General features: G+C 40.2%; 1 protein-coding gene across 4 annotated transcripts in view; it reads left to right on the forward strand.

Annotated features, from left to right (window-relative positions):
- Window positions 1–22,970, forward strand: part of TNNI3K (TNNI3 interacting kinase) — a 380,317-nt gene extending 357,347 nt beyond the window's left edge. For 3 of the 4 annotated variants that reach the window (XM_049879574.1, XM_049879577.1, XM_049879576.1), the window contains 2 exons: window positions 19,115–19,194; window positions 22,457–22,970. In XM_049879574.1, the coding sequence (XP_049735531.1) occupies window positions 19,115–19,194; window positions 22,457–22,533 (157 nt within the window). In that variant the 3' untranslated portion in view covers window positions 22,534–22,970. The remainder of the gene's footprint in view (window positions 1–19,114; window positions 19,195–22,456) is intronic. The other variant, XM_049879578.1, reaches the window with a different exon arrangement.
- The last annotated feature ends 947 nt before the right edge of the window (window positions 22,971–23,917 follow it).

A 23,917-nucleotide genomic window follows, 5' to 3' on the forward strand; every position in this document is an offset into this window, starting at 1 on the left:
ATCCCCATGAAGTCAATGCGTTTACTTCTACTAGTCAGTGCCAACAGATCCCTGGTGGCACAGTGGCTAAGTGCTCAGCTGCTAGTGGAAAGGTCTTTGGTTCAAGCTCACCAGCCTCTCCACAGGAGAAAGGTGCAGCAGTCTGCTTCCGTAAAGATGACAGCCTAGGAAACCCTATGGGGCAGTTCTACTCTATCCTATAGGGTCACTATGAGATGCAATCAACTCATCAGCAAGGGGGGAGTCAGTGCCAAGTGCTGAGTGAGAACATGGCGGGGGTCAAAGAATCCACAGTCTAGCTGTAGAGGCAGAGATGGATATGACTCACTGCAATTGAGACAAGTTTCTTGCCAATGATCAAAGCAAATGGCCAGGGCAGCACTGAGATCACTGTAGTTCCTTTTGCCTGTCTGGGTGCATTACTTCTGCGTCACAGACCAAGGGAAGTTTGAATTGAGGCTTTCAGTTATCTTCCATTCCATTTTCATTTCTGTAAGCCTGCACTGAGAACCACTGGAAGGATGAGAAATACCGTGATGGAGACTCATTCTCAGGTTACTCTGGCAATGGTGCAGAAGGTGGAATGGGCTGGGTGGTGAGCAGGAAGAGGGGGTCTCCAACAGAAGTCACTTGTTCCAATGCCCATGAAAGTGCAGATGGTCCTTGAGCGGTCACTAAAGAAATGGAAGGAGGTCAACCAGTGACCACTAATCTTTATTCAAAAGAATCAGATGTAAACAAAGTTTCAAGGGAGGAATCATCATTATTAAGACACCGGGGTCAAGATGGGGAATAAAACACAGTAGTAAACAAAGACAAGTCCCTGCTCTCATACAAATTTCAAATTGTATACATTCAGTAGGGGAAGCAGGACATGTTAGTATGAGTTCCTCCAGAAACAAACAAGGATTTGGGTGCAAGTTGCTTTTTTGGAAAGTGATCTCAGGAAGTACATTGAGGGCAAGGGAAGGAAGGAATGTAGATAAAAATATATTAAGTAAATTATTGCTGTGGGCAACTGAAGTTTAATCTCATCTGGTACCCTCTGAGGGTATAGAATGTTTCCAATGAAGACCAAGGAAGATGGGGTGTTTATCCTCCAGTTCTTGTTCTTCATTGATTGAGGGTCATATGGGTAGGTAGAAAGGGATGTTAACTCCTTGGCTTCCCTTTAGGGACAGAGAAATGCAGGAAACTATGAGCATGTTTAGAAACCTCTGAAGGTGGTATCAAGGAGGACTTGTACACAGAAGACCAGCGTCTACTGGTACGAAACCAAACCCATTGCCATCGAGTTGATTCCAACTCGATTCCAACTCATAGTGACCCTATAGGACAGTAGAACTGCCCCATAGTGTTTCCAAGGAACAGATGGTGGATTTGAATTGCCCACTTTTTGGTTAACAGCCGAGCTCTGAACCACTGCATCGCCCGGGCTCCTCTGTTTGTACAGAATGAATAAACATACAAGAAAACTGAAATGGTGATAAATGCTATGTGAACAATTAAAACAGGTTGATGGGATAGAGAGTGACTGGAAGGCAGTTGGTTAAATGACAAAACAAGGCTGCCATGGGAAACAGCATCCAGCATGGCTAAAAACCAAGAGCAGAGTTCCCACCCGAAGGTAGGTAGAAGCCAAGCCATGAAGGCTTCATCACCCAGGACAGTGGTTAGGATGTTAGGATGCTACATTTTTTGTGCTGAGTAGTCACTGAGGGATCTCAAGCAGGAAAGTGACATAATCTGAATGACATTTTAAAAAGTTCATCCCAGCTCCTCTTCCTCTCCCTCTTCCCTTCTCTTCCTGAATGATTTAGCCCAAAAGCCACTAGATAGGGCTGAGCAAGGTAAGCTCCCCTCTGGGTGCTGAACAGAGTGACATCCAGGGGCAGGAGTGGTGGGTGGCACTGGCCCGGCACATCAAAGCCAGAGCTGGAGGAGGAAAAGGTTCCTACAGGAAGATGGGGCTGCCAGGCCAAGGTATTGGAGCCCAGGTGTTATGGATTGAATTGTGTCCCCCCAAAAGATATGCCAAAGTCCTAACCCCTGCACTGGAAAACATGACCTTGTTTGAAGAAATAGCATTTTTCTTCGCAGATGTTATCAGTTAGGGAAATCATACTAGAGTAGGGTGGGTCCTAGCCCTAATCCCTTCTGAGTGATGTCCTAGAAAAGAGGACAGACCTGGAAACAGCATCACACACAGGGGGAAGAGGTGACTATGGAGGCAGATGCATCTATAAGCAGCAAAGGAATGCCAAGGATTTCCTGCAACCCCTAGAAACTAGGAGAGTGGCATGGAACGGTTCCTCTCTCTCTCAAAGCCTTCAGAAGGAATAAACATGGCTGAGACCCTGATTTGGACTTCTACCCTCCAGAACTGTTGAGAAAATAAATTCCTGCTCTTTAAAGCTGCTCTGTGGTATTTTGTTATGGCAGCACTAGGAAACTTAAACACCAGGTATGGCAAGGAAGCCATCAACGTGGGAAAGGGGCCTGTCACAGGATGTCAGAACCCAAGTGTGGGAAGGAGGACATCAAGGAAGTCATCAACGTGGGAAAGGGGCCTGTCACAGGATGTCAGAATCCAAGTGTGGGAAGGAGGACATCCATGAGATGGGTAGGTGGAAGCAGTGCCCCACAAGGGGTGTTGGAGCCCGAGCATGGTGAGAAGGAGGTCCATACAAAGAGATGGCAGCCACTGTGTTTCTCTGCAGTCTGAGAAAGGTGTCTGTACAGGAGTGTGCCTGAGGCGGGTGAAGGGGGCATGTGTGCAGGTAGGAAGCTCAGTGCAAGGGACTGGAACCCAAGTAAGGTGAGAGAACAACCCACCAGCATTAGGTGTTTGAGCCCAAGGTAGGTAAAGAGGACATCCACCAGGGGCAGAAGGATAACCCAGACCAGGGTGTCAGAATGTGAGATGATGAGGAGGGCATCCCCAAGGGGAGCAGCAGTGGCAGAGGCTGGGTGTGGGATATTAGAACCCAAGTAGGGTGTCTGTGTGTGTGTGCTGAGGGGTGTAGCAACAATGGGAGATTTGTAACATACAGGGGTATTGAACAAATATGTAAATATACTAAGGATAATGAGAACCGAGTTTCTCATTGTTGGAGAAGGGAGTTATAAATACGGGAAGGGAGAAAACTAGAATAAACCCTGTGGTGTTGGACTGGAATTATAGATAAAAATGTAAACATATTATTATAGGTAGATAATAGGTAGATATATAGATACATAAAACACATTGCCATCAAGTTGATTCTAACTCATGGCAACCACACGTGTTACAGAGTAGAACAGTTCCATAAGATTTTCTTGGCTGTAATCCTCACGGAAGCAAATCTCTGGGCCTTTCTTCCACTGCACTGCTGGGTGGATTTGAACCACCAACCTTTAGGTTGGTATTTGAGCACAAACCATTTAAACCACCCAGGGACCTCTAGAGAGAGATCTAATTGTGCTTACACAGTTATGTACACACACGCACACACGTTGTCTAGCTCTCTCTGCTGCCTGAGAGGGCCTTGGGAGCAGCAACTCTCCAATAGAAAACAACAGCACACCTAGCACCCAGATCTTGGTTTCTAAACATTAATTTCCACTAAAAGGAAGCAGAGCACTTTGGAGAAATGGCAGATTTCAGGGCTGCGGCATGGAAAGTACTGAATGAACCTGGAACATCTTGTGTCAGAAAGTAAAGAAGTTCTCAAAAAGAGATGGGTTCATGTCAAAAGGACTGCTTGAAGGGGATCCCAATGGCCAACTGTGAGATAATTTGAGGATCAAAATAAATAGGGACGGTAATCTCATAATCCATTAAATAAAATAATAATAAAAAAAATAGGTAACTACAAATCCATTTCAAAAAATGAGTAAATTGAAATTTGGTTGAGGTATGGGATACTTATGTGGCCTCAATGTACCTTCCATAAAATGATTTTTCATTACAAAGGGAAAAGAGTAATTTTACAGTGTCGAACCCTGTCAGACACCACCTTAATCAAGTGATCAAACTTAAAGACACAATAATGGGACAAATAAAAATCTGATGGGCTACAGTGAGAAAAACAGAGCATCAGTTCTGTGATATTCCTGCCAAAGATGTTTAATTTGAATCTAGTTATTAGGAAACCTCAGACAAAACCAAACTGAAGGGCACTCTGCAAACCAAAATTGTCAAGAAGGAAATTAAGGAGACATGACAATTAAATGCAGCATGTGAGCCTGAACTGGACCCTTTTGCTAGAAAGGTCATTGCTGAGATTATTGGCAACACTTGAATGGGGTCTGAAGAGTAGATGACAGTGTCAAAAGGAAGTCGCGTGGTTATGTAGGAGAATGTTTTTATTTTAGGAATACAGTCAAGTATTAGGGAGATAAGAGGGCATCAAGTTGGAAACTTACTCAAATGGCTCAGGAACATAAAAGTTCTTTGTAACATCACTGCAACTTTTCTATATGTTTAATATTGTTTCAAAATGAAAAGTTAAAAAAATTCAACCTGGCCATATGATATCCAAGGTCTTTCCATATGCCCTATTCCCTGGATCCCCCTTCTCCTTGCTAACTCTTGCTTGTCCTTCATTTCCTCAGTATGGAGATGGTACCCTTCAGAGTATGTACCTTCTTCCCCTGTGTTGAAGTTCATCTGTATTCTTCTACATTTCTATTTACACTGGGAGTAGGATTGATGCCCATCACATTCACACCTGCATTCCTAGCACATAGTACAGCACCTGGCATAGTGCTCTATAAACATACATTTAGAGAGGAAGAGAATCAAGGTTACAGATATAATGGGAACTATCTCTACAGCCAAAAAAGTGGAAAAGCAGGAGATTTGGTTTTTGAGGGGGGGGTATAGGTTTGAATTACAGATGGGTGATGTTGGACAAGACCTAGAGTCTCTAAGCCTCTGTTTCCTCATGTGTAAAATGGGTTCTTCCGTGGATCAAATGTGACAAATTTTGTAAAGCATCTAGTAGTGTTCCTGGCACTTAGCAGACACTGAACACAATTTACTTTGCCTTCTCTCTTTAAAAACAAGAATAAAAACTATCAAAGAAGACTAGAAGTTTAGAGCCCTGGGTCATATTTCTGTTTTCACTACATCTTGATATATGAACTTGAATAAGTTATTTCAGTTCTCTTGAGTGCAGTTTCCTTCTCCATCAAAAGGGAGGTGAAGAAAAGAAGTGGGCTTTATCATTGTCTCTTTGCCAAGATATCTTAGCTAAAATTTAAAATGCTTTCCTTTCTTCCATGTTAGTACAGAAGGTGAAGGATATGAAAGATTTTGCTGTGTTTAAAAGATGTCCCTAAGTGTTGGAAACCCTGGTGGCATAGTGATTAACAGCTATGACTGCTAACCAAAAGGTTGGCAGTTCGAATCCACCAGGGGCTCCTTGGAAACTCTATGGGGCAGTTCTACTCTGTCCTATAGGGTCTCTATCAGTCAGAATCAACTCAACAGCAATGGGTTCCCCGCCCCCCCAAGTTTTACCAGTCAAGGCACGCAAAGTCCACTGCCTATTGGTTTGTACTGCTGACTCATTTAGACCCGCTCAAACTGGTATTAAAAAACAAAGATGTCACTTTGGGGCCTAAGTTGTGGCTGACTGAAGCCACGGTATTTTGAATCACCTCATATGTGTGCAAAAGCTGGACAGTGAATAAGGAAGACGAAAGAAGAATTGATATATTTGAATCATGGTGTTGACAAAGAATATTGAATATGCCATGGACTGCAAGAAGAATGAAAACATCTGTCTTGGAAGAAGCCAGAACGCTCCTTAGAAGTGAGGATGGTGAGACTTCGTCTTACGTACTTTGGACATGTTATCAGGAGGGACCAGTCCCTGGAGAAGGACATCATGCTTGGTAAACTAGAGGGTCAGTGAAAGAGAGGAAGATCTTCGATGAGATGGATTGCCACAGTAGCTGCAGCAATAAGGTTCGAGCCTAGCAACAATTGTGAGGATGGCACAGGACCAAGCAGTGTTTCATTCTGTTGTACATAGGATTGCTATGAGTCAGAACTGACTCAATGGCAGCTAAGAACCACAAAATGAGTGGGTAAGTTGAGAGGTGTTGATGTTGTTAGGTCACTGGTGAGTACATTAATAATTTATGATCTATCAAAGAAGTAATGCATACTTTTTTTCTCTGCATTTTTCCTTATTCATAATTCTTTGCCTAATTGCTTTTTCCTTTCAAAATGGAGGCGCTAAGGCCTTGGATATTTGCCTAATGGCTCAAACAGAGCCATGACCTGGTTGCCAAGTGTTTCAGTCCTTTTACAGCCTGGGGACATTTGCCATTGAAAGAAATCTGATGGGTTTTTGCACTGACCTCTGGCCCCATTAAATACTTTGGTCATTGCCCATTCATTGTAATGGGAGCAATAAATTTGTTTTAATTTAGGACACTGTCAAGCACGGGATATTGACAAAGACAAAATAATGTTTTGAAAACAGCCAGGATGAAATCATGAATAAATAAATATGTTGAACTTAGCTGATAAATTAACAAATACTTATTCATAAGAGTCTGACTGACTATTTAAACGTTGGGCCAAAGGTGTTCCCATGTCTCATGGAAATGTCACCTTTCTCTTCAGACCAGGGAAAAGGTGGGCTGTGTAGAAAGATATTGCAAAGCATAGAAAGACATTTATTCCTATGATAGATTTGTTTTTAAATAGACCTATTTATTTTTAGCTAAATGCCAAAAGGATCAGCCAGATGTCTCCAGTAGCCTTTTCTACAGCAAGGCATTTATTTTTCTTGTGTAAATGCCTTTATTAGACATCTCAGTAGGCTGTTTTTCCACCTTTTCTTTGTATTAGTCTCATAGATTCATGCCAAAGAGCTGAAATTCTAGATAGACATTTATCTGTATATATTTCCTTTTGAGTGAAAGCAATGACTCCTAACTTGGCTATATTCCTCTTGAGTAAGGGGATAAGAGTGCATATGGCATTGATCCTCATGCTAATCACCTTATATAAAAAAATTTTAGGTAACATCATTATGACAGATGGCAAAAAGATCTAATAAGCCACAAAACATATTTACAAAGCTGTGAGGTCTTGGATGGTGTTGCCTTACACAAAGTCCAAATGGCTAAATCTTCCAGCATACAGGTAGCCTGAGGGCATTGTTAGCTGCATAAAAACTAATTGGACCAATTTGGATGGAAGGAAATTTTTGCCTGGAGTCTTTAATCACACTAATCTTTAACAGTTTTCTATTTGACATAGCCAGGGCTGTGTTTAGGAAGATGAATTCATATATTTAGCACAGAAAACCTTATTCAGGATCAGTGGGTTGGGGGTGGGGAATCATACACCTCACCTTTAAAAAGTTTTAGTGTGTGTGCCCCATGTTTTGGCATTGCTGAAGGGTGATAGGGAAGCCATTGTTGGATAGGGGGAAATACTTTTTAAAAGATCAAACAAAGAAAGCTGATTCAAAAATGATTGAACATGAGAAAGCTGATTCTAAATTCCCTGTGATGATGAGCAATGTTTTTCTAAGAGGAATTTAGTGTTCATCTTTATATGCAAAAGTTCCAAAACTCTGTAACTCATAACTAATTCAGTAAGCTCCCCAAATGGTAGCAGAGCAATAGTTTGACATGTGCTGCTATTAAACATAGTGTGTTTTAACAGAAAGAGCATGGACTGAAAGTCAGAAGACCTTTTGTTCAAGTTCTGTGAATTTATGCAACTCAAACTTTATGAGCCTGACTTTCCACCCCCCATAGAATGGAGGTAAAATTAATACCTTCCCAGAATACCTCATCAAAGTTTTGTATAAATGTTATAAACTAATTAATAGAACAGTATATGCAAGCTATAAAGCCCTCTGCAAACATAAGACATTATTATTATTATACCTTTATGGCAGAACATAATGCTCTAGGTCTTTTTATTTTTATCCTGTCATTTTAATCCCATTCTTGCTTTAAAGCCATACAAACTAGCATATATTTGCTATAGTTCACCAAACCAAATTTCCCAATTCTGCAAAAGCCACAGTTGAAAGAATGTGACAAAATATGGTTTCCTTTGAACCATATGCCCATCTGAAGTGATGTAATTCAGTCAGAAGCAATTATGGCACTAGCAAATATTCTGAGAATTCACAAAATCCCACATCCAATGCCATGATTCATTGCTCCAATACCAAAAGCATTTGGCAGGCTATAGTTTGGAAGCCACAACACTGTCTGCTTTCGAGGCTCTAAATGGGGCCATTTAGATTTATTGTGACATTGCTTGGCCCCACCACTCCATAGAGATGGCACCAGAATTCCCCAGAGCCTCTTCAGACAGTATTTTTCTTATTTCCTCTGAGGCAGTGCTTAACAGTATACTTTTCATGGGTAAGAGATGACATAGCATCCCCCTGTCCCAGGGCATTGCAATATGAATATTCTACAAATTAATCTTATATATATATAAAAGAACTTATAAAAACCTTTGTGAAACAGCTCTTGATTTCCTGCTACCAGCCTTATACAACCTGTCATTCAAATTCTTTGTTGTTATTGTTAGGTGCCCTAGAGTCAATTTTAACTCATAGTCACCCCACGTGCCACAGTATAACTGCCCCATGGAATTTTCTTGGCTTTAGCCTTTATGAAGGCAGATCTCCGGGTCTTTCTCCCCTGGAGCTGCTGGGTGGGTTTGAAATGCCAAACTTTTGGTTAGCAGCCAAGTGCTCAAAGATGGATTTATATAAAAGCTTTCTCTACTTTTCTTTGCTTTTTCTTAGATGGCAGTGTGGTTCTTCCTTTCAAATGGAGCACTAAAGGAGATGGTTCCTTCAGGCAAATAGCACATTTCAGTTACTATTTCAAATGAAATGTTTATAGACAAAAAGCTACAAATACCATCCTGAGTAGTAGCAATAATGTGTAGCCAGGTATGCTGTGGCATGTGTGTAGAAATCAGACATTCAGCCCAGGCCAAATGTCAGAAACTTCAGATGAGGAAGATAAAAATCTCCTGCCTAAGTGAGATCTGTGTGATCCCACTCTGCCTTTCCAACGTGGCAAAGCTAGATTCTTAAAGCTGGCATGGCTCACAAGTATCTTCTAAAGAATTGTAAGATGTAAGAAATTAAGGGAACTGAGTTACTTGGACCCTCTACGGTGCCTGGCCAAGAGGTGCTCCAGCTGCTACTTGAACCCTTCCAGGAATGGGGACAATACCCTCTTCTGGAACAACTCAATCTATTTTTGGGTAATTCTAACTTTAGGAAATGTGGTGGCTTTTTTTTTTTTTCCCCTGATGTGTAAGGCTCAGTTAACCCTGTGAGGGACATCAACTACATGGGCTGGTTATTCAGCCAGTAACAATTCAATCCAATCATTTGTCATCTGGTACCAACCTTCCCTTCTTACTTACCAAGCCACTATAAAAACTCTGTCCAACACCCAGCTGGAATCTAGATGGGTGTTGTAGCCTATGAACTTTCTCCTTATATTTATCCTCCACCAGATGGAAATAAAGCAAATCTGGCATTTTTTTTTTTTTTTCTTAGTGAACCCATGGTAGCTCCTAGTAATCAGTACTTTTTTTTTTTAAGTGGGCAGAAAGCATCTGTTTTAATATGCCTTTCTAGAGCTTTGCCTTGAATTTACATTAACCTATTAGTTTAGTTTAAAGACTCTGTCTTACTCGTCTCTGGAGAAATAACACTATATTAAGGTAGATTCTGTCGCCTAGCACACTTCCCATTCTCCATAGCTCTTCGGTAATCTTACGTCCATGTTGTTTAACTTCTCATTGGATAATATTTTGCTTAATGTGCTTGTGATGGGTGTCATTATCACTTCATTCATTTCAGCCAATCTATAGCATCATGAGTTTTGAATGCCTTTGTTGCTGTCTTTGTCCAGGGCACATGAGCCCATCCCCAGACAATGTGACCATTTGTAATACACCAGCTTGTGCTGATGAGCCATGGCCTGAATGGCATGCCCAGACAAAAAGCAAATTGCATATTGTGGATTTTGGTGTGAACTGGCCTAATTAGCAGACCATCTACTAAGAAGTCTACACACGTAAAATATGGATTGAGAAGCAAGAAATATTTTTTGAATTTTAGCCTTCCTCCTTATTTTGGAAAGGTTCCTGGGTGGAACAAATGGTTTGTTCTCAGCTGATAACCAAAATGTTGGCTGTTCAAACACACCAAGCCTCTCTGAGGAAGAAAAGGCCTGGCAATCTGCTTCTGTAAATAATACAGCCAAGAAAATCCTATGGAGCAGCTCTATTCTGTCACACATGGGATCGCCACAAGTCAGAATTAATGCGATAGCATAAAACAACCATCACCACCTTGTTTTGGATAAATTCTTCATTCCTTTGTGCACCTTTTTTAAGGACAATATCTGATCATTTATTTCATCATATTTATCTTTAAATATGCATAATAGACCTAATGTGAGCTGTTTAGCCTAAAATGAATGAAACATTTTTAGCACTAACAAAAAAGGTATATCAATATATGATGGTAGTATGCAAAAACTAACCTAAAGACCACCATATTTCTCACAAAAAGTATGAGGTGAAATTACACATATGGTATTATATATCATTTGTATATATATATTTAAATATATGATACATATCATCTTTTTAGCATAAAGAAGTCTAACTAGTTGGCCAGTAAAATATCAAAACATTGTAAAATTGAGTATTTTCCTTACCTGCCATTAGTTCACATTTACTCTCATTGAATTCATGGGGCAGCTGTATCACTGGTAGTGCCTTATTTTCATTGATCATAACTTCAAACAGAGGTCCTGAATATCTCTCAAACTCTGGGCTTCTGTGAAACCCCTGCTGAAGTCTGAACACAAATAGATTGAAGACAACCAGTTCCATTGATCAGGGTCTAGTTTCTCCTTTTTTCCTTGACTTGGTCATGCTTAGTTTCCATCTGTCTGTCATCCTAGAACAGTGTCCAGAGCCAGCTTATGTGGTATCTCTTGGGCAGGAAGGTTAAGACACCTGGCAGCAATTGTATTCAGCAACTGAACAAACAGGACAGCTTGGAGATGGGCTTTTATTCAGAGGAAACCAGATAGTCATTTTGGTGATAAAATATTTATTCCCCATTATCTCGTTGTTGCCAAGATGACTGCTTATAGCCCATGTCTTAAAAGGAGCTAGAGTGCTAAAGAGGTAACAGATATTAATAGGGAAAATTTTATTTTGAAAAATATCTGGAATGACACTCTTGCATTGCATACACATGTTGCCTTACAGGCTGTCTCCAGATCCCAAGCACTCACTAGAATACTGGGATGAGAATTTCACCCAGTGATACCAACTATTCCATGGATGTTGTGCTCGTTTATCCTGATCAGGTCATACACATAAGATAATATACGGTGTTGACAGTAGTAGAAGCCATTTTAATTACTCACAGACAATGGACAGTATACAACAGGAAAAGTTACATCATGAGTGGTCCTCCCTGACTCAAAGCTGTTCTGGTGGAATAGAAAACCTCCACAGGTGCCCTCTCTCTTTGCAGCATGGATGAAGGACTCCAAGGATCGTCGCCCACTCAGTTTTATATTCCATGGATTGTACATTTCACTGCACAGAGTGCAATGCAAATTCTCCCACTGACTACCTAAAGAACAGCGTTGTCAGACACGGAGGTACCAGCCCGGAATTGTGTCTCTATAGCCCTGCTACTTATTTAGCAAACTATTAGGCTTCAGAGTTTTCAAACAGTGGTGGCTTAATGGTTAAGAGCTACGGCTTCTAACCAAAAGCTCAGCAGTTTGAATCCCCCAGGTGCTCCTTGGAAACCATATGGGGCAGTTCTACTCTGTCCTATAGGGTCGCCATGAACCGAAATCAACTCGATGGCAGTGAGTGGGTATTAGGCTTCAGAGGGGGGTGCAACAGTTTTTTCTGAAGCCCAAAGATGCTAGGAGGAATGGAGTAGTTATCTGCTTGGGCCATCCTCAGAAGGTGCCTTAGTTACCTAGTGCTGCTGTAACAGAAATACCACAAGTTAATGGCTTTAACAAACAGAAATTTATTTTCTAAGAGGTTAGAAGTCTGAATTTAGGGTGCCAGCTCCCAGGGAAGGCTTTTTCTCTCTACTGGCTCAGGGGGAAGATCCTTGTCATCAATCTTCCCCTAGTCTAGAATCTTCTCAACGCAGAGACCCTAGGTCCAAAGGACATGCTCTGCTCCCAGTGCTTCTTTCTTGGTGGTACTTCTCTCTCCTTTTATCTCTTGTAAGATAAAAGGTGATGCAGGCCACACCCCAGGGAAACTTCCTTTACGTCAGATCAGGACTGTGACCTGTGTAAGAGTGTTGCATCTCACCTTAACCCTCTTCAACATAACCTAACTTGCCTCATTAGCCACAAGCAGAGGCTACAATTTACAATACATACGAAAATTACATCAGATCACAAAATAGAGCATAGCCACATAATACTGGAAATCATGGCCTAGACAAGTTCACACATATTTGGTGGGAACACTATTCAATCCACGGCAGAACGACTGCCTCCTCTCAATTCTATCGTCTAGTGCCGAGTATAGTTTATCATTTAATGTTGAATGAAATCACATAATATCCAGCTTTAAGTCAATACTACAACTATTACTAATATTTCTCCTTCTCCTTCCTCCTTTTCCTCTTCCTCTTCTTCCTCCTCTTTTTCTTCTTCTGCCTCCTCCTCCTTTAGCTCTTGATCATTTCATTTCCCTGAGAAATAGTACCCTCCACTCTCTAACCTTAGAAAGTGAGGCCAAATATGAAGTCATTTTTAAGGCAGCTAAGTGAATCAATCTGCAAGAACTACTGTTGGCTTTCAGAAGAATATGTCTTCTCTAAATCTGCATTTTGTGATGACTTAATCTTATTTGAATTAACACAGTTTTATTATTTTAACTATTTATAAAATACTGGCTAATCCCTGTGGAGATTCCAAAGATTTAAGATAGGATCCCTCACCTCCAGGATCTTGCTGTTCAGTGGGGTTCACTAGCATACAAATACAGATTAACTGTGGTAAGAGTACAAAGTAGTAGAGGGCCATGGAAAAAGAGGAAGCTAGTTCTGACTAAGACTTTTTAAGAGAGCTTTGAAGAAGATGCTATTTTGAGTTGAGATTTGCAGCATAATAAAAATAGGTAACCTTTATGGAGTGCTTACTCAATAAAGCACTCTGAAGACACTGTTCAAAGTGCTTTAAATGTATTAACTCAAGATTAACTTTATAAATTAAGTCTCCTTATGATTCCCATTTTATTGTTGTAAGAATTGAGGTATAGAGCAGCTAAATAAATAACCTTGCCAAAATCATAGGGCTAGTAAGTGATGAAGTCAGGATTCAAATTCAAGGAGTCCTGCTGCTTCTTACCATAACACCACACTGCTTCTTATCAGGAATATATGAGATGTCAACAGGCAGAATTGGGAGCAGCTTGACTACAACCACGGAGTAGGGGCAATTTAAGCATGTTTGGAAAATCTAAAGTCTGGTAGTAGTGGCTTGAACTTGAGGAGAAAAGAGGATAATAAGGAGTTGTAGAGTACAAGATACACATGGCTTGGAACATCAGCCTAAGGAATTGCAGTGGGAAGCAGGGAAGTACCATGGTGAGATTCTGTTACAGGAAGACAACTTGGAAGCCTTGTAGAGTGAGGATTGGAGTATCTACAGGGAAGGGCAGCATTTAGGAATGTATTAATTCAATGAGTTTCTCCTATGTGCCAGGGACTATTCTAAGTATTGAGCATACAGCAGGGAACAAAAGACAGAAGGTCTCTGCACTAATTATGTGGACAGAATATGGACAGTGTATAAGTAAACAGATAAATCGCAGCATAATTCTACATAGTGATAAGCACTGTGAATGAAAGAAATAGGATGATGTGATAGAGAGTGACTTTGGGCAGAGGAAAGGACGTTTTAAAATGGTGGTCAGAGACAACCTCTCTGAGGAGGTGATATTTGAGCTGAGGCCTGAATAACAGAGAAGCTGGTCATGGATAAAGGCAGGGCAAAGGGTCAGCAAAGCAGGATTTGGGTTAGTTAAGAAGAGCATTCCAGGCAGAGTCAAAAAATGCAAAGGCTTGGAATTGGGAAAGAACTTGGCAGGCTCAATGGGCTAAAAGAATGCCAAAAGAAGTGCTTGGGCAAAGGTGTACAGTTGGGGTTAGAAAGGAAGGCAGGGTCAGGGCTTGGAGGACCTTGTAAGTAAGGGTAAAGCATTTGTATTTTATTCAGATGAATTGGAAAGCCACTGGAGGGTTTTAAGTAGGGGGATGCCTCGACCTGGCTTATGTTTGAAAAGATTACTCTGGATAGTATGTGGAGGAGGGTGAATTAATATGGGGAAAGGAATGAAAGCAGGGATACCAATTAATAGGCAAATTGCAGAGGTCCTGCCAAGAAAAAGAGTAAGTGTCTAGGCTCAGGTGGTAACCTTGGAGGAGGAGAGAGATACAGGGATTAAAAAAAAAAAAAAAAACCCTTTGCAGTAGAGTCGATTCCAACTCCTAGTGACCCTATAGGACAGAGTAGAACTGCCCCACAGAGTTTCCAAGGAGTGCCTGGTGGATTCAAACTGCTGACCTTTTGGTTAGCAGATGTAGCTCTTAACTGCTATGCCACCAGGGTTTCCATAAAAGGATTGGGGTTATATATTGGAGGCAGAGCTAAAAGGACATGAGACGGGTAAAAGATGTGAAAGAAAGGAGCCAAAGATGAGTCCAAGGATGCTGACTTAAGTAACTGAATGGATATGGGGCCAGTGACTGAGGAGAGAACTGGATAGGAAGCAGGAAAAATTAGGAGTTCTGCTATGGACATAGCGAGGTCACATTCTGAGGGTAATTAAGGTAGCTGCTTTGAGGATGTTAAAGACAAGATGCTAAAAAAAGGATCAACCACACATCTGCCAGTTTGTCATTCTGGGGTGGCTTGCATGTTGTTTTGATGCTGGAAACTATGCCACCAGTATTTCAAATATCAGCAGGGTTACCCATGGTGAACTGGTTTCAGCGGAGCTTCCAGACTAAGACAGGCTAGAAAGAAAGACCAGGCCATCTACTTCTGAAAAAATCAGCCAATGAAAATCTTATGAAGAGCAGGGGAACATTGTCTGATATAATGCTGGAAAACGAATCCCTCAGATTGAAAGACACTCAAATATGACTGGGGAAGAGCTACTTCCTCAAAGTAGAGTCGACTTTAATAACAGGGATGGAATAAAGCTTCCGGTACCTTCATTTGCTTATGTGGCACTACTCAAAATGAGAAGAAACAACTGCAAAGTCCATTAATAACTGGAGCATGGAATGTACAAAGTATGAATCTAGGAAAATTGGACGTCATCCAAAATGAAATGGAATGCATAAAGATCTACGTCCTAGGCATTAGTTGAACTAAAATAGACGGGTATTGGCCATTTTGAATCAGACAATCATGTGGTCCACTATGCCGGGAATGACGATTAGAAGAGGAATGGCATTGCTTTTATCATCAAAAAGAACATTTCAAGATCTATTCATGAAGTACAACATTGTCAGATAGAATAATATCCATATTTGCCTACAAGGAAGATCAGTTAATACAATTATTATTCAAATTTATGCACCAACCATTAATGCCAAAGAAGAGGAAAATGAAGATTTTTACCAGATTCCACAGTCTGAAATTGATCAAACGTGCGATCAAGATGCATTGATAATTACTGGTGATTGTAATGCAAAAGTTGGAAACAAAGAAGAATCAATAGTTGGAAAATATGGCTTTGGTGATAGAAATGATGCTAGAGATTCATATGACAAAATTTTGCAAGACCAATGACTTCTTCATTGCAAATACCTTTTTCCAACAACTGTACACGTGGACTTCATCTGATGGAATACACAGGAATCAAATCAACTACAACTGTGGAAAATGACCATGGAGAAGCTCAATATCATCAACCAGAACAAGGCCAGGGGCCGACTGTGGAACAGACCATGAATTCCTCATATGAAGTTCAAGTCGAAGCTAAAGAAAATTAAAACAAGTCCAAAATAGCCAAAGTATGACATTGAGTATATCTCACCTGAATTTGGGGACCATTTCATGAATAAATTTGATGTATTGAACACTAAAGACTGAAGACTGGACAAGTTGTGGGATGACATCAAGGTCATCATACATGAAGAAAGCAAAAGGTCATTAAAAAGACAAGAAAGAAAGAAAAGACCAAAATGGATGTCACTAGAGACTCTGAAACTTGCTTTTGAATGTAGAGTAGCTAAAACAAATGGAAGAAATGATGAAATAAAAGAGCCGAACAGAAGATTTCAAAGTGTGTCTCAAGACAAAATAAAGTATTATAATGAAATGTACAAAGACCTAGAATTAGATAACCAAAAGGAAGAAAGAACGTGCTTCGCATTTTTCAAGCTGAAAGAACTGAAGAAAAATTTCAAGCCTCGAGTTGCAATTTTGAAGGATTCTGTGGACAAAATATTGAGAGACACAGGAAGTATCAAAAGAAGAGGAAATGGATACACACAGTTACTGTACCAAAATGAATTGGTGGACATTCAGCCATTTCCGGAGATAAAATATGATCAAGAATGGATGGTATTGAAGGAAGAATCCCAAGCTGCACTAAAGGTGTTGGTGAAAAACAAGGCACCAGAATTTGACAGATTACCAATTGAGATGTTTCAACAAATGGATACAGCCCAGGAGGTGCTCACTTGTCTATGTCTATGCCAAGAAATTTGGAAGACAACTACCTGAGCAACTGACTGGAAGAGACCTATATTTGTACCCATTCCAAAGAAAGGTGATCCAACAGAATGCATATATTACTGAACAATATCATTAATATCACACGCAAGCAAAATTTTGCTGAAGATCATTCAAAACCAGTTGCAGAAAAATATTGACAGGGAACTGCCAAAAATTCAAACCAGATTCAGAAGACCATGTAGAACAACGGATATCATTGCTGATGTCAGATGGATCATGGCTGAAAGCAGAGAATACCAGAAAGATATTTACCTGTGTTTTATTGACTATGCAAAGGCATTTGACTGTGTAGCTCATAACAAATTATGGATAACATCGGAAAGAATGGGAATTCCAGAACACTTAATTGTGCTCATGAGGAACTTGTACTTAGACCAAGAGGCAGTTGTTCAAACAGAATGGGGACACTGCATGATTTAAAGTCAGGAAAGGTGTGCATCAACATTGTATCTTTTCACCATACTTAGTCTGTACGCTGAGCAAATAATCTGAGAAGCTGGACTATATGTAGAAGCATGGGGCATCTGGATTGGAGGTAGACTAATTAACAACCTACGATATGCAAATAACAACTTTGCTCAAAATGAAGAGGACTTGAAGCACTTACTGATGAAGATCAAAGACCACAGCCTTCAGTATACATTACACCTCAATGCAAAGAAAACAAAAAATCCTCACAACTTGACCAATAAGCAGCATCATGATAAATGGAGAAAAGATTGGAGTTGTGCAGGATTTTACTTTACTTGGATCCACAATCAATGCCCATGGAAGCAGCAGTCAAGAAATCAAATGATGCATTGAATTGGACAAATCTGCTGCAAAAGATTTCTTGAAAGAGTTAAAAAGCAAAGATGTCACTTTAAGGACTAAGGTGCGCCTGACCCAAGCCATGGTGTTTTCAATCACCTCATATTCATGTGAAAGCTGGACAATGAATACAGAAGACTGAAGAAGAATTGGTGCCTTTGAATTATGGTGTTGGCGAAGAATATTTAACATACCATGGACTGCCAGAAGAATGAACAAGTCTGTCTTGGAAGAAGTACAGCCAGAGTGATCCTGGGAAGCAAGGATGGCAAAACTTCATCTCGTGTACTTTGGACAGGAAGGCCTAGTCCCTGGAGAAAGACATCATACTTGGTAAGGTAGAAGGTCAAGGAAAAAGAGAAAGACTGTCAGTGAGATGGATTGACATAATGGGTACAAAAATGGGCTTAAACATAGCAACGATTGTGAGAATAGTGCAGAATCAGGCAGTGTTTCCTTCTGTGTACATAGATAGGGTTGCTATGAGTCAGAACCAACTTGATGTCACTTAACAACAACAGTAACAACAAAAGGATGGATATAAGGTAAGCTACAGATGTATAATTAATTGATAGATGTGATTAGATATTAGGGTGAGGGAGTTGATAGCTTTGGGTTTGGAATCTGATGAACTAAAAAGGAAGTGATCCCCTTAACTAATATGATAAAAGGGTAGGATGAGTTTGGAGAAGAAAGGAATCAATGAAAGACAGAAATCAGGGAGAAATTAATATTTGAATAGAGGATAAGTCCGACTTTGGAATCTAAAAGATTTGGGTTTGAATCCTAGATGAGCCATTTGCCACCTGTGTGACAAGTTGTTTAATTGTTCTATCCTCAGTTTTCTTATTTATAAAAGGAGGGAAATGATAGAGTAGTGAATAGTGATAAGATAATGAGAAGGATTAAATATGATAATTACACGTAAATACTTAACACATAGGAAGCATATGATAAATATTATTATCACAACCTCTTATAATTATTATAATATCAGTATTGTAATTATTAGTAGGATTATAAATTACCATCTGAGATGTGTTTTATTTATATTGATTATTACTACAATAATAGTGTTCTTGTTCTTAATGCCTTTTAAGCAAAGATTGCCAAAAAAAAAAAAAATTGTTACAAGCACATTAACTCAGATTTGGACTCAACATTCCTTTTTATTATATTTGGTCATCAAAACAAACTGGAGAGTACCTATATACTTTTCCCATTTTACAGATAAATAAACTAAGACTCAGAAAGGTTAACATGCCGAAGGTTACAGAGCAGTCTAGCTGGAAGAGCTCCTACCTAGGTCTGACTTACTCCAAATAATTCTGAACTCTTCTCCAACTATCACTTGTAAGATAAATAAAACTTTGCATCACTTTGCCATTTCTCTGGCATCTAAGCTAAGTGAATAAATTCTGTTCTACAAAAATGTTTTTACAAACCACCACAGTATGAAATTGGTATCTCATGAATTTTCCAGTTCTGGACAACGTTTCTCTCAAGGCCTGACTTTGGAGGAGATGAAAAGAAGTCTTCAGTTCTCACCTATTGACAAATATGGTAAGTATATAGATTCTTCAGATTTATCTATTTTATAATGAAGGGGAAAACGATATATTTTGTAATATCGAGAAGTGATAAATGCTTTAAAAGTTATAAAGATACAAATTTTGGTCTTGTAAGTCTTATATTACTACTCTTCATTTATCTTTGAACTTAATGTACGTGTCTGTGAGTTTTTGTAACTGTGTGTACACAGGTACAACTGTTTTTATGAAAATAATCTCCTGCATCTCATGAGATTTCAAACATGTTGGAACCACCTTATTGAGTTTACTGCCCCTAAACACTGCATTACAGGTGTGGGTTTCCACAGTTATAGTATAGCCAAGCACCCCAGGATAAAATGTAAACCCAATCATTCCCTCAAAAAGCTGGAAAGGAGGCAAGGAGAGGCCTGGTGGGGCCATTTTGTACAATATTGCTTCAGAAAGAATACAGCTCTTTGAAATACTTAACAAAGTTCTATGCAGTCTCTGGAAGTCAGGGAATAAGAAATCTCTCTTATCTGCCATGTTAACATGTGGTGCTCATTATATCATTTTTCCAACCTCTAACCCTAAGAGGCTCAATATATAATTTGAATGTTAGCACAATGGACCCATTTATTTATGGCGACTTTGTTTGACTATATGGCAGACTGGAAAATGTATGTCAGTTAAAGATATCAGGTTTATTACAAGAATTGGGTTTGGGGAAGAAAAAAATGGATGATGTGTTTCTGGTTCTCAGACACAGATGTCAATGGACCCTGGAGGCTGTTGGCTCTCACGACAGTATAAGGTGCTTTGGAATCCTCACCAATGCACTTAGTCTGCGTAGTATCATTACCTAAGGCATTAGACAGCTCTTAAGGAAACAGGGAAAAAAAAATTTTTCTGGATAGATGCAGACAGAAACTGCGTAAGAACGTTAAAGAAGGAAAACTGTGCGCCCCTGACTCCCTAATACGTGTCTAGAATGCAGTCGAGTACTTTTTATCAGCAGCTTTACAGCATAATTGGCCAGTGCAGTAGCAGATCCTTTTGAGGGGAAAATGTGCTCCAAGTGTCACATCATTGCATTTTTTTTATAGATGTAATATCGTTTTCTCAAATCTTTACAGATGTGACTTCACAACCATAAAATATAGGGCACCCTTTGAAATGTGTGCTTTGACCAGAAGTCTTTCTTTTCATGGTGGAGTTTCAAGATGAAGCATTTCTTTAACTTAAAGATCTGTTTCTTAAAGGAATAGGATTTTGAGCAGAATTCGCAAGGTAGAGAAATGAGACAAAAGTGCTGCAATTATACAAAAGTTGGGTTTGCCTATCCTTATCTGTAGCAGGGGCAGAAGAGAACATTAGAGTGCTTGGATGGGGCAAGGCTTTCTTTGGAGTGAGAACACCTGTAGGCAAAGAAAATGTATTTAATTCCCACTAGTTAACGTGAAACCCTGGTGGCGTAGTGGTTAAGTGCTATGGCTGCTAAGCAAAAGGTCAGCAGTTCGAATCCACCAGGCGCTCCTTGGAAACCCTGTGGGGCAGTTCTACTCTCTCCTGTAGGGTTGCTATAAGTCAGCATTGACTCGATAGCAATGGGTTAGTTACTGTAGTATCATACAAGAAAGAACCTGTTAATTGCCCTCCATTTCATAAACCAATCATAACAGCAGCTTTATGAACTGTTTTTGTTTTTTGTTCCCTCCCATAGGTGTTTTTCTCTCTGCTTGAGATCTTTCACCCTAAAGTGACAAAACACCAGACATGATTTAGTCTTTTCCTAAAGCCTGTGGTCAAATTTCCGTTGGGTCCCTCTTAAGTCCAACACATCTGGCCTTACTGTGGCAATAATGGCATCACTATGCCAGCATCCATGCCCTGCTGATTTTGCTACCCACCCACAAAGAGGAGCCCACCCACACTGGTGGGACATATGTTCAGAGTTGGATTTCCATTGCAGTCTTGGAGGGAGAAACACTGGAGCCTCACAAGCTAGTAAAATCACATGTGGTACATTAGAAGGCTGATTATAGTAATAAACAGGTTATGAGCTAATTAAAGCATCTATCTGTGCCTGGGATGAAGGCATATTTTCAGGCTGGACAAAAGAAAGTATTTTTCTCTAGGATGTAGATTTTGTCTCATTGCACTCAGAGTTAAGATTCAGTGATGTGTATCCTGCTGCCCTCATCTCACCCTCCCAACACTACAACCTTTCTCACACCTGAGGGGGCAGCCTCTCAGGAGTCAAGTGAGAGAGGGCGGTTGGTGGTGGTACTGGCATCAATGGCGCTTTCTCTCAGGAAACTTGATGTGCTGCCTAAGAGATTTAGACAGAGACCTTTCTTATGAAAATAAATATGCCCATTCAACTGCATTTTGCAAGATGCCTTGATGAAAATGTAGATGGCTGAGTTGATTCTGAAAACTTAGCCAGCAAAATAAAGCAAGAACAGCAATAGCTCTTGACAAATGCACGCATTTTCACAGAAGCAATGAATGGCTTCCTTACTTTAGAGTGAAATGCAGCTGCTTACCTGCACATGCCCCTGTGTTCTCTAGGACAATGGCCTGATTCTGAGTCACTAGGCCCATTCTCTGGACACACCCAGGGCTATTGCTTCAGTGGGCGTGCATTGGTATTTAGACCTAAGCATTGATACACTTACAAACTGGGCTCCCAGGGAGGAAACACCAACAGAGGCAAACTGCTATAGAGAGAAGCCCTTTTCTTTTTCTCTCCTGCTATTTCCACCTTTTTTTTTCACGTCATTTCTTTAGCGCGCACTATATGTCAGACACCATGCTAATTGCCGTATGTGCATTATCAACCTTACAAGGTAAGTACTATTATTTCTCCCATGTACGGGTGAAGCCATTGAGGCTAATGAAGGTTAGGTAAGATGAAAAAGTCATAGGGCAAGCAAGTAGTGGAGTCAGGGCTTATACCCAGATTTGCCTGACATGGTGCTTTTAACCACAATGGTGAACCGCTTTCCTGAGTTGTGTCATTCCTTACTCCAAACCCAAAATTTTGTCTGGCCAGTGTTGGATCCAAAATAGACATCCATCATTTATGTTTCTCCTGTCTCAGTTCTCATTTAAAAATTTGCTTTTGTTTGACAACTGCTCACTTGCAACTCTTTTCCAGACTCTGTGTTCACATGAGCCTGGAGAGCTACCTGGTAGCTGTGTATTGCACTGAGTAAGGCTGGTTACAAAAGATGGGGCAGTGGGCTGAAAGGCCAATAAGTAACAACTGAACTTCTTTTCTGATGCAGGTTATGTGTCTGATCCCATGAGCCCGATGCATTTTCATTCTTGCCGGAATGGTGGCAGTTTTGAGGACTGTAGCTGACAGCATACGGTGTATACCTGAGGAGAGTTTTCCACAAAACTGACAGCAACGATTCAAATCATGGCACGTTTGCTTCCAATTATAATATTTTACCCTCTAAGGTCTCTGTAAATTGGCCTGTTTATTTACTGGTCCTATTTAATTCCCTACCACAAATTGGGCTTTAGACTTGTGGCTAATGAATAAACTGCAAAAGAACCAAGACAGAATGTTTTTGAAGAATAGATTTCCATTTGGTAAACGAAAAACAAATTTACATAGTTACTTGGCTATGGGGCCTAAGTCCATGGTGATCACTTAATAATTGTTATGTTTTCCTAGACTGGATTGTGTAGACTTGTGTTTGAGAGACATGTGTTTGATTTCATAGAATATTATTCATTTTTTAAATCTCATTATATTACTCTGGTTTTCAGCTCTGTGATTAAAGATTGTTTGGTGGCATACAAAATTGATTCAGAAGTGTATTTCATTTCAACAAGATTTCCACTAGGTACACCTTCTCGCAGACATATTGGTAAGAAAAAGTAATGATTTCAAATCAAGACACTTGCGGAAATATGGCACTTAATTATTTAGACTCCTTTGCACGTTAGACCAAGTGTTCTGTGCTCTTATGTAGATAACTTGCTGTCAGCACCAAGATATTGTAAACATTATCGGTTCAGTTATGAAACCAGCCCACTAATGCAAACCTGCCATTGGTACCAGAGCTTGGCTCTGTGCTGGGGGAGGATATGTAAAGCTCTGCGGCTTTCATAAAATGAGAAATCAGCCCTTTATGCTTGTTCCAACCAGCAAGGCAGGAATGGGTCCACCAAATAAAATCCTTTACCCATTGAAAGAAACAGATCTGGAAAAATCGGTCAGAAAACTGGAAATTCAATGATAATTATTGCTTTTGACTTCAGAAAGGTCAAAACAAAGAGAGAAACAAAATTAGCAGAGGAGGAATGGATATCCTCTAAATCAAGGTTTCTCCACCTTAGCACTATTGACATTTGGGGCTATATAATTCTTTGTTGTGGGGGCTTTCCTGTCCACTATAGGATGTTTAGCAGCATACCAGGTACCTAGATGGTACAAAGATTTTGTGCTCGACTGCTAACCTAAAGTTTGGCAATTTGAACCCACCCATTGGTACGGTGGAAGAAAAGGCCTGGTGATCTGCTTCCATAAAGATGACAGCCAAGAAAACCCTACAGAGCAGTTCTACTCTGTAACGCATGTGGTTGCCATGAGCAGGAATAGACTCGACAGCAACTAGCAACAACTGGGCTCTATCTATTAAATACCAGTAGCACGCCCCTAGTCATGACCATCAAAAATGTCTCCCAGGGGACAAAATTGCCCCTGACTGAGAACCACTTCTCTAAACACAGAG

This window comes from Elephas maximus, chromosome 3, assembly GCF_024166365.1.
Source record: "Elephas maximus indicus isolate mEleMax1 chromosome 3, mEleMax1 primary haplotype, whole genome shotgun sequence".
In the NCBI taxonomy this organism is placed as follows: Eukaryota; Metazoa; Chordata; class Mammalia; order Proboscidea; family Elephantidae; genus Elephas; species Elephas maximus.